The following is a 12,346-nucleotide window of genomic DNA, read 5'->3' as shown; positions in this document are numbered from 1 at the left end:
GTAGTAAAGTGATTTAAATTGGCACTAAAATCATACTAAAGAATTTCCAAATATTTACAAAATGTTATATTTGCTGTAAGGGAAAATATCATTAATTAGGCACCATGTATTTAAGACAGGATAGGTGGTTCTTTATTATATATTTGATTTCTGCCAGAGTGATGTATTGTCTACACTGACAATGAAATTTCCCAGGAGGATTCTAATACTTAAAGTTAGAAAATACTGACTCTGGAGTCAACAATTCAGTATTTTTGGAAAGGAACCAGAATTTTAATAACGTTGATCATCACTAAGGAATTTCTTCTTTGTAACTAAAATCAAATCATTCAAAATTAAGATATATTTATATTTTATTTAAACATGAAAATGAATCCATGTTAACATACCAAGTTTACCATGCTGCACAACTCTAGGTTATCATATATGGATTCATACAGATGCCTCTATAGGCTCTAAGCCTGCTTTTTTTTTTTTTAGAATCTACCATGAGGGAGACATCCACATTGTCATTTCCTCAAGGTTTTCTTCTGCATCTCACTTTGACTCTGTTTTATTCTGATTTTTTTTATTTGTTTGATGCATTTTATTTTTATTTTTTTTTAAGATTTATTTATTTACACAAGCACTGGGTACAGTCAGAAGCACGGGAGGGTGAGGGAATTCACCAGAGCCAGAGTGGGAACAGAACAGGCAGACTGACGAAATACACTGCTGAGGGGAACAGCAGGCGGGCAGGAGAGGTCTGCGCGCCATGTGGGACCCTCGTCGGTGGCCGGGCATCGAACCAGCGCTGCAGACGCTGAGGGCAGCTTTGCAGCCCAGTGCTCAAATGCTGAGCCACCAGGGGAGCAGCTGGTAAGACAGGCGAGGTCTGCTGCACCATGTGGGTAGCTCCCTGGCTGGGGATCAAACCATGCCTCAGTGGCTGGTGATAGCTTGATAGCACTGATACTTAACCCCTGGACCACCAGGGGAGTCCCTATTTCCTGACTCTTGAAGGGAAAAGGAGGCAAGGCAAGTTAGTATAAATCTTGACTGTGGTTCACCCCCTCTTGCATTTGGTCTGATGCCCACATAGTCTTTCAATGTGCTTCTGCCCCAGACTAACTAAATGGGATTATTTAATATTCAATTGATTCAGCATGCTACTTCATAACTGTTCTTTGGAGAGTTTCTTCTGCATTAAATATGTTTCCCCTTCTTTCTGCTTGTCAAAGCTCATTCTTTTGGGTGGCAATCTTCAAACTTCAGTCATTCTTCTAGAACTTTCATAGCAGTGGCTTTCATTTCACTTTCTTTGTTTTTTTCATTTTTCAGTTCACTTTTTTAGAGACTGGAATAAATAGGATTCATAAAGAAACTTCTTTCCTAAAGTTACTTGGGAGCTATTATGTGATTTTTTTTAGGTAGGGAGGTAAACTACTTGATCACATTGCATACACAGACTAATTTATGACTGTTTAAGCAAGTGGGTGCAAGACAATGAAAAGCAGTAATGAATAGAAGAGTCAGGAGGTACTAAGGAGATAGAATTAGCACAACCAGGGAGGGGGGAGAGTGAACATGAATAAAAGACTAAAATTAAGTTATCAAATCTTATTTTATGTCTACTTTAAATTTTATTTGCCTTTGTAAACCACCTACTGGATTTTTCTGAGTTATTGACTCATTAGTACTCACTTTAAAATCTACCTTCAAACTTGCAGCTTTTGAAAAACTTCAGAGTAAAGATTGATGTAAAGATTGAGAAATAAGCTAGATGAGTTGACTCATTTACTTGGTAAATCTGTTATAGATATTGTGATGATATCAATGTTACCAACAGCTTCTTGTGAGTTTGGTCCATGACAATACTACATGGAATTTCTAGGTCTGCAAGAGTCATGGGATTGGACATCTTAAGTCTCTTTGTCATATCAGTTTTTTAACATTAGCTGAAGTTCCAGACTGTGATTGACTTTCCAAATTATTTAAAAATATCATGCTATATTTCTTAATTCCACTCTGTAATTGCTCAGCTTTCTTTTGTCCAACATTACCCACCATTCATGGATGTTTGAGTAAAAAAATGGATGTGTATAAAATTACAGCTTTTGAAAAGAATGAGCTTCTGTTTTTGAACAGTAGGAATGACTTTATGTCACCAATTCAAAGTAACACAATCATTTCTGGTTTAAAGCTTGTAGGTAAAGGTCCATTCAATTCTAGATTCTTTCTCTTGTGCATTTTTACTCTCTGAAGTGATAGACTTGAGACATTAGGCAAACATGATTACTTATTATCATAGCACCAGGATGGCACATCTTGTTCATAGCCCATTGGTGTCCACCAGCACTACTGTGTGGTAAATGTTTGTTAGATCTGAGTTATTATAACCTGCCCTCCCATCTTTTATGGCTTTTGTATTTTCCTACATTAGGTCTGTGCATCCTTCCTGTCCTAACTTCAAGTGTTCTTTTTTTTTTTTAAGATTTATTTATTTATGCATACAAGAGCTGGGGTACAGGCCAGAGGTGTGAGGGGTGAGAGGACTCACCAGAGACAAAGTGAGGAACAGAACAGGCAGACTGACTGAAATACACTGCTGAAGGGAGCAGCAGGCAAGACGGGAGAGGTCTGCTATGCCATGTGGGTTTCTCTCTGGCCGGCTAGGGATCGAACACATGCTGTAGAGGCTGTGGATTGCTTCATTGTGCAGTGCTTAAACCCTTGCACCACCAGGGAGGCCCTTAAGTGTTCTTTATGATTATTGGCTTTCTCTTAGATTCCATATGATTCTAAGGGAATTGGGGAGAAAAATGGATACTGTCCGATATATTTTGTGGTAGAGTTTGTTTTGTGACTTCTCAGGTCCAACTGCAGCTATGAAACTCCACCCAGAGAGATCACCTCTTGGGTTGATTGTCAGGGCTTTTCTTTCCTTCTTATAAGTTTTCCTTTTTGTGGGAAAAAAAAATGTTTTCATTTTTGGCTACTTTTCCCTAATTTTATAATTTATGGTTTAACTTTTTTATGTTTAGTCCTTTTCTGCTTTCTAAGATGTAGAAACCCAGTTATTGCTATTGGGATTCTTGATTTCCAACACAGTTTCTGTCTGTTATGGGTTAGGAGAGCTTAGTTGACTTCTCATAGTGAATAATTTGAAGATACCAAAAAGTAGTACTTGTAGGAAGTATCACTACTATTTGAATGCTGAGAGAAAACTAATGCCTATAAATTAGTGCAGTTAAAATGAGCTCAGGTGATTCTTAAAAATGATCTGATTACATTTATATATTTTCTAAATTAAAATTAGTTTCTATTAAAATAGACTCTTATATGAAGAATCTGTCCCCTGTTTGCAACATTTCTTTGCCCATGTAGCATTTATTAAATATAATTTTTTTTTAAGAGGCATGAATTTTTATTTATTTATTTGTTTGTTTGTTTGTTTATACATGCACTGGGTACAGTCAGAAGTGCGTGAGGGTGAGAGATTTCACCAGAGCCAGAGCGGGGAGCAGAGCAGGCAGAAGGACCGAAGTACACTGCTGAGGGGAGCAGTGGGCGGCAGGAGAGGTCTGCGCGCCATGTGGGACCCTCCTGCGGTGGCTGGGGAGCAGCCGGGGATCGAACCGGCGCCGCAGAGGCCGCAGAGGCTTCGCAACCCAGCGCTTAACCGCTGCGCCACCGGGGAGGCCCTAAATATAAATTTTTATATCATTAAAAATTTGTAAAACTCAGGTAAAACATGGAATAACAAAAATAGACATAATCATGTTTATGTAAATATTATATAACTTGTACTATACTCACCAAATACTGAAATAAATAATGGTTAAAAATTTCAGGGGCATTCTGCTGTGAAGCAAAAGGCCAGTGTGTGTATTGCAAATAGTTTAAAATATTCATCACAAAAAACTGTTCAGGACTCCTTGAACAAACAGAGTAGATCTATTTTTGATGTTGTTTAATTTTGACAGGTTCTCTAGACAAAATCGATAGGTTTTTTTGGATGTTGCCTTCTATTTTGGCCCACGCTTTTATAATGAAATATGAGCAGTGTAAAATAAGTAAGAGGAAATGACTATAAGTTTTGAGGATTTGGCATTGATAATGATTCATAATGTTAAAAAACTCATAAATATTGCAAATATATTTCATATAAAATAGTATCTAGGAATAATATTTAACAGACAAATATATATGTAGAGAAAAGAGTGCACTCATTCAATCTTCACAGTAACCCTGCTAGTACATAATGCTATTATTGCCATTTTTCAGATGAGAAAACTCTGGCACTGAGAGAAAATAAATGTTCAGTATGTGTCCATATGGATATTAAGTGACATAACAGAAATTTCGACAATAAGTTTTAATGCTAATATATTAGTTTGGTTAGATTACTTTCCATTTGTAGGTATACCATAACATTTGAAAACCTAGTAACATTTTATTTTTGTGAAATTTTGTATGATTTCCACTTTTCTGTATATTGTGATTTGCTATTAAAGAGTTGTCTCTATGCCAAATTTCCAAACTCATGGCTTTATTATCCATCCCTAATTCTATATTGTTATATCTATGTACTAAAGACATTTTCTTTCCCTATTCTCTTATATAAACACATGTCAAGAGGTTTAAATGAGAAATGACAGTCCAAACAAAATAGTTTAAGCATTTGCAATTTTTTCATAAAATGATGCCAAAATATCGTCACATACATTATCTCACATGACAAATTTAATAAAGTCTTCTCAGAGAAACACACATTTTTATAGTAAAATTCTACATAAATCCGTCCAGGTGACTTTCTTTTACAACAACAAGAAGGATTATTTTCAAAGCAGGATTATTTTCAATACAATAGAACTAGGGGAAAGAAAGAGCAAAGCCAGACTGATTTGTAAATGAGAGTTTCCTAAATAGTCATAGAGCAATGGGGTTTTGCTGTGTCACAAGTGACTAGTCAATGGTTTTGAAAGAGAGTGAATCATCACCCTTTGAAATGAGATAAGTCACAGAAAGCTGTTTAAAACATACTTTACAACTATTTCCTTTTGAGTCATGACTTCTTAAACTGGAATGTGATCCAGAATAGCTTCCCTTTGAATCCAACATTTGTCTTAAGCATTTTTATTGTCTTGCTTTTCCCTTGTCCCATATCACTTCTTCCCTTCCTCTGTTCAACAGATTTACACTGACTGGGCCAACCACTACCTGGTAAAATCAGGCCACAAGCGACTGATCAAGGATTTGCAACAGGACATTGCAGATGGGGTACTGCTAGCTGAAATCATCCAGATTATTGGTAAGAACTGCCATCCGAGAAATACCATGCAAGTCTCTTTCCCCCTGCCCCACCCCTTTGGTAAAATATATTTAAATTGAATACATACAAACTTGGTCCGTGTGTCTCTGAGATTAATGTAGATCTCTTGTGTCTTAATTAAAAATGTTTATGTGAGCATGTTTGAGAGAGGCAGTTTGGCCATACTTTCAAATTTCTCTTCATGTATCTCTACATATACTGAATTGTCAGAAATGAACGCTTCATTAAACCATATGTCTCCCATGTGTGCATTTCGTTAGCTGGAGCAACTCATATACTCTGAGATTCCTTGAAACTGTATCCTGATCCAGCAGGGACAATTGTGAAAGCATTCATGTCAACAGTCATTTGGCACAGGCTAAAGAATTAGCAGCAACTTCCTTCTCACTCACTTGTTTTTTTTTTTTTGTTGTTGTTATTGTTATTCTTGTTTTTGCCTGATTTGTGCACATGGAATTGGCAACTGCTAACAAGTGGGTCCTCTTTTTCAGGGCTTGGGAGACAGTGAATGTAGCAGCAGCATTTTGCTTGGTGTTTTTTTTTTCTTAGTTTCCTTTTTTTGTTTTTCACTTCATTGCTTAAGCATGTCATTCTTTTTTTCTCTCTTTTACTTTATTTTTTGGCTTTAGCAAATGAGAAAGTTGAAGATATCAATGGATGTCCTAGGAGTCAATCTCAGATGGTAAGAATCATATTTATTCTAAATATAATGCTTATCTTCACTTCCAGATTTTATTGCATGTGTAAGTGGACTAGAAGTTCCTTTTGCATGTTTTTCTGCTTGTTTAAGAAACCATTTGATCACTTTCTACTATATGTATTTTGGATGCTATTTATAAACAAGTGATAACATCAATAGAGTTGAATATGTATGACTCCTGAATAACATAGTTCCAGTTTGCCTATCAGATCCTTGACTTTTTTTTTTTTTTTCTGTTCTGATATTTGAATAGTTTAACACTGGCTTTGGTAGCAATAGATACCATTTCCAATTTTAAGTTGAACATTTTTATCTGAACAACTGGTTTGAAGAACGAAACCTGCCTTGTGCATTTAAAAATATATAAATAGTATTTTCTTTACTCAAAGAAGTCCAATATAAACACATGGACTCTGCAACACTTTAGAAATGACTCTAAAGGCATGCTGCTAGAAGTTTGCTGATTGTGAGATATGATTCATTGCCTTTTCCAGAAAGCAGTTGATCTAGATGTCTGTCCCTCCCCCAGCCTTTTCCTGTCTTTGCCACTGGTAAAATTCAGGGTTTTATAATAAATAATAGATTGAATAACTGCAGTGATAAAAACTCACTCCTTTTTAATTCACTGGCCACAATACAAATTTATAGGACAACCTAAAATACAAAATGTCTTCACTGAAGTTACATCAATAGATATAATCAGGGATGATAGCCAAAATCTGCAAGATGAGGGTACCTCCAAAACCCTTTTCAGCACAGAATAGCCATTTTAAAAATAAACTTATTGAATTCCTAATTGTCAGAGACCAGGAGGATGAGAAATGGTACCTTTTTGACCTGCTGCTCTGCTTTTCTTAGTGCCAGAAAGCTGAAATCTGAAGTAATGAAAGGAATTTATTTTAAAAGAGTGATTATCCAGCATGTCTGGTGTATGTGTTTTAATCAGCACTCTGTGAACCTATTACAATGTCATGAAGTCTGTATAACTGTTGTGAAAAAAAATAAAAAATTTAAAATACCTCAGATTTAAGGAACTTCCTGATTACTTACTTTGGGCACAAACGTGTGTGTGTGTGTGTGTGTGTGTGTGTGTGTGTGTGTGTGTGTGCAATTATAGTTCTTTTCTGAAGTCTTACTGAAAAAAATTATAATACCTTCAGACTTTACAATAATAGCTGTGTGATGTTGGAAAAAACACATAACCTCTCTGAGTCTCAGCCTTCTTATTTGCAAAATAACCCTGATTAGAATATGACAATAAGATATAATTATGAACATTTTTACTACCTATATTTGTATGAAAATGCAGGAAAGTATTAATACAAACTTTATTGAAAACTTATTCGTGAATCAACTAATACCTGTTAGAATATTTTTAGAGATTTATATTAAAAATACCTGCAGTCCCTGAATATCATATATTTTTCATAAACCCAAGAATGCTGGTTTTTACTTTCATTAGTTCAGCAAAATGCTTACCTTCTCTGTTGTCATTTCAATTTTATTCTGAGTACAGAGAATTCGTAAACAGGCAAGATAATATTTTAAGAGAGAAAAAAGGTTTCCAAAGCTGCTAACTCTGGATGGAGACTTAGTCCATAGATATCTTTCTAAAACATTGATAAGTTTGTGAAACTATTCTGAGTATCAGCCCCTGTATTTTTTAAATTCTTCATACTCTTCATAAGACCCCAAATTAGCTTCAATAAAAAATAGAAAATTAAAAGCAAAAGAAATGCATGTGTATGAATTTTTTTTTCCAGCCAGATAAATACTAGTTGGAATCATATTGAATTTTGAGTAAGATTTGCTTGGATCCTTTGTTTTCTGTTTTTTTTTTTTTTACTGTGGTGAATTTTTAATCTGAATGATCATGCCCTCAATGTGTCGGTTGAGAAGAATACATACGACATAAATGTCCTATTTTGGTTGAATTATTTTGCCTCTGTTCTTAAGAATTAGCATTGCTAAGTTATTACTGAGTAAAAACTGAAGATTTTAACAGAGAGGAAAGTAAAGAAAATTCTGATAGCATGACTAGGCTTATGGATGTCATATATCTGTTCCAAACAGGATGTTGCTTGTTTCCTTATTGCATAATAACCTAGATGTGCTACATTAGTAATAATGAGTGTTACACTTATTCATAGAACTGCATTGGAACATCTTTTTGTATATTTGATCTTTTATAGCCTTTGCTTGCTGTTTGTGTTTCATAACAAAAGGAAAGGTAAAACTAGTTCTATTGCTATTTCTAGTCACAAACTGTATTTAAATTTCAGACTTGATAACTTTTATTGTATCATTTTAAAACTTTAAGGCTAGAAATGCTCTTGTAGATTGAAAGAACAATATATTAATGAATTCCTATAGTAGCCAGGTAGTTTATATTTAGTCAATAAAAAAATAAGCACCAAAGATACCAGGTATTGGGACACTTGAGGACCAAGGAGTGCATATTTAAATTAATGATAGCGATGATGTTACATAGGCAAGGCCAAAAAGATTATGAAGGGAGTAGATTTAGTGTGTTCCAGAAACAGAAAAATCAGTGTAGTGTGAATATAGTGAGATGTGTTTGGAGGGGCTGATGGGAGTCAGATCATGTAGAGGCTAAAGTAAGGAGTTAGTGTCAATTCTTTTAAGTTGGTTGAGGAGCCTCTGAAAGACTTTTAAAGCATGACCTAATATAAATATTTAAAAAGATCACTTGTGTTTCTTTTTGGGAATTGTAGAATATGTTAAGTTTTTATCTGCAATTGGATGTGGGAGATGAAGAATGTAGGGAATATAAATGGCCCCAAAATTTTGACATGAATGTGTAGTTGTCTACCATTAAACAAGATAATTATTATAAAGGAAGAAAATTTCCTAAAATATGAAGTAGGGAAGAGGACAGATTCATATTTTGACAAGTAGAGTCTGATGGTATCCATTGGAACAGCAAGTCGGAGATGATAATCAGGTAGTGTGTTTTTAAAGATCAGAGTTCATAGGTAGTGATTGAAGTCATGGAGAAGGGTGAGATCTTGCAAGGACTGTGTAAAATCAGAAGGGAACAAGGCTGAGGCTAACCCACTGGATAATGTTCAAAATAAATGTGCTAAATATTGGTTTTGGAATCAGAAGAGAGAAAGTGCAGTGAGAGAGTAAGCTGCATCATCAGGAGAGTGGATCAACACATGTGAATTACTTACCCATAGGGTAACTATGATAGCTTTAAAAAACCCATGAGTTATGGCAAAATGTGGCAGATTCTGTCAAATGCTATGTGAAACCAACTAGTTGGTGTTTGAGAATGAGGATGTTAGTTCTGGTAATTATATAGGCATTAATGATAGTTTTATAAAGTGATTGTATGTCAGGGACTAACTGGAGATGCAGATACCCTTGGCCTTTAAATAACATTTCTAGAAGTTTCCTATGTAAGAAGACAACACACACATACACATATCTGCATATCGATACCTATGTATATAGTTTGAAAGGATGGTAGGGTGAGGGTTTTTTTGGGGGGGAGTTTGGGGAGTAGGCAAAGGAGGAAGTAATAAGCATAGAAAGGAGGTTTCAAGGGATTGGGAGGACTAGTATTGATGCCAGATCTTTTTTTTTTTTTAAGATTATTTATTTATTTATTTATACAAGCACTGGGTACAGTCAGAAGCACGGGAGGGTGAGAGAATTCACCAGAGCCAGAGCAGGGAGCAGAACAGGCAGAAGGACTGAAGTACACTGCTGAGGGGAGCAGCGGGCGGCAGGAGAGGTCTACGTGTCATGTGGGACCCGCGCCCAGGGGCTGGGGATCGAACCGGTGCTGCAGAGGCTGCGGGCAGCTTCGCAACCCAGCGCTCAACCGCTGCGCCACCGGGGAGGCCCTGATGCCAAATATTAAAAGAAGTGGCAGAGGAAGAGATTGTAAGTCTTTGTGAAAGACTTAATGTTGGAAGGAAAAGTATGTGTCATGTCACATGGGGATATGACTGCATGAAGATGGAGATAGAACAGAAATTAAAGATAATGACTTCAGAACATTAGATAATACTTATGGGCTCTTTGCCATGTGATTCTATATTGGTTACCATATAAAGAAAAAATCAATTATGGTATATTATAATAGATAAGGACAATTCAACAATAATTCTTTTAATAACATGGCCAAAGGGCACTTATTTAAAAGAAATTTGAACTTATCTTTTTGACAGTGTATTAGTATGATTATTGAGAGATGCTGATTTATATTTATTCTAAGTATTAAAGATATGTTATGTTTCCTTAATAAATTTGAAACTAGACTTGTCCTGCTGAAAAACAGAACTTAGTTGTTGGCGCTTATTCAGCACTATATTTAACCTCATTGAAAGATGAAGTTACTAATATGGATAGCACCTGTTTAGTAATTTCTAGGTGGGTGCTATGAGGATTCAAAATATACACTGCATGCCACAACTTTGGTGAGATTACATGAGGAAATAAATTAGTAAACTATAAATACCAGGAATGTCCAGAATGCCCAGAAGATTAAAAATAGCAGAAAAAAATGCTCAACATTTATTTGAAATGCAGAGGCACAAGTGTAAGATTCTTACACAAAAATGTAAGATATGTAAGGGAAAATTTGTTTTGATAACAATTTTTTCCTTGTTTTAAAATAGACTTATATTTAAGGATCCTCACAAATGGAGAGAAGGATTAGGAAAATTGACTATGTGAGCTAGTTGCCAACTGTGAATTAGATTTTTATGGTGTGGCTAATTCTGGCCAATCTGACTCTTTGCTACGTTGTCCCTTTGCTTCACCCTGGTAGCTCAATTGTTTTATAATTGCTTTTAATCAGCCCTATTTTTTATCATATTATGTTGTCTAACATTTGATGATAAGAGGGATTTTGAAATGCTTTTTACCCATTTTTTATTCCTAGTAGATGAAAATCACCTTTCTGTGATTAATTAATTAGTTCATTCCATGTCCCCAGGGGCTGTGACTTACAGAACCCTCAGCATTAGGGACTTCACAGACATCTTTATTTCATTTCTATACTTTACAGTTTTCTGGACAATAAAACTATTCTTGATAGTAAAAATACCTGGTCCTTTTATTGCTATTCTCTGTTCTTTACATTTTTAATTCTAAATTTTAGTCATTGCTTGTAATCGCTGCTCCTTTTAAAGGTGCTTTTTTAGTTAAGATGAGAAGATGAGGTTCATAACCAAATAGGGATGAAATATAATATGGGAGTGCTCTTAAAGGTTTAATCAAATTTTATAAATGGCACAGTACAGGATTGTAGCACTGTGACTCAGAGGAGTGGAATATTGCTAAGTTAGTCCATTCACATGATCCCCTGCCATTTTTGAAACTGTTCATCTTCTGGAATGAAGAGAGAGTTTCATGAAGACAAATGTTTTATAACAAATATAGTTCTTATCTCTAAAAAACACTAAATAAGTATATTTACTTTTTGTTTTCTTTAATGGTTTCATTCTTCTCATATATGTTTAACCTTTGGAAAAATAAGTATTTTTTTACAAATTTGGGGAAATTTATAACTAAGCTATTAGGAAAAAGTCACTCTGGCTTAAAAAAAAACTGATTCTGTCTCTAGAAGTTGTTCTGCATACTAGTTAATTAAAGTTCAAATCAAGTAATTGAAATAACAAGGGAACATTGTGAAGTGTGTCATGTAAAAAGGACAGTGGTAACTGGAATTCTAATTCTGTGTGACCCAGGAAAAAGAATTCATTAAGTGTTTATCTCAGCTCACTTACATAATGAAGGAATTAGACTGATGGACTCTGAAGTTCACTGGAACTCTGATTTGCTAGATTAATTTTACAAAATACCAGACTGTGGGTTCTGTTCAATATTTTATCTTAGAGATAAATATATTTGGGTCTCCAGTCACATAGCTTTTAAAACTATAGACTCAGTATCATGAAAAAGATGTTTCCTGAAATAGATTAAGTAAAATTTATAAAGAAAAATAGCAGCAACAAGGAAATTATATTTTTGTGAAGGTTTTCTCATCTGTCATTCAGAAATTAAATAAATGTTGAAGCTGTAAGAATGCTTTTTCACATTCACTTTCTATCATAAATAGCTTAAATATTCTTCTTATGAGTATAAAGTTTTAAATTGGTTTGTGGATTAAGAGGAAGTTGGAATAATGTAACTAATTTTGGATTGGGTACCTAATTTTGTAAACTTTTTTCTTTCTTTTTGGAAAGAAAATATGATGGTATTTCTTTTTTGGTAATTGGTAACCTTTATAAATTTACATTAATAACCATTGCAAACTATTGTTTTTACTACATACTTCAATATCAACCATTTTC

General features: G+C 34.8%; 1 protein-coding gene across 3 annotated transcripts in view; it reads left to right on the top strand.

Moving 5' to 3' along the window:
• Positions 1–12,346, top strand: part of NAV3 (neuron navigator 3) — a gene marked incomplete at both ends in the record, with an annotated part of 285,289 nt that overhangs the window by 73,473 nt on the left and 199,470 nt on the right. For all 3 annotated transcript variants that reach the window (XM_084254829.1, XM_084254828.1, XM_084254827.1), the window contains 2 exons: positions 5,176–5,293; positions 5,944–5,996. In XM_084254829.1, coding sequence (XP_084110955.1) covers positions 5,176–5,293; positions 5,944–5,996 — 171 coding nt within the window. The remainder of the gene's footprint in view (positions 1–5,175; positions 5,294–5,943; positions 5,997–12,346) is intronic.

Source organism: Talpa europaea, assembly GCF_964194135.1.
Source record: "Talpa europaea genome assembly, chromosome: 15".
Classification (NCBI taxonomy): Eukaryota; Metazoa; Chordata; class Mammalia; order Eulipotyphla; family Talpidae; genus Talpa; species Talpa europaea.
Note: the sequence above shows the minus strand (reverse complement) of the source record. Positions and strands in the feature narration are given on the sequence as shown.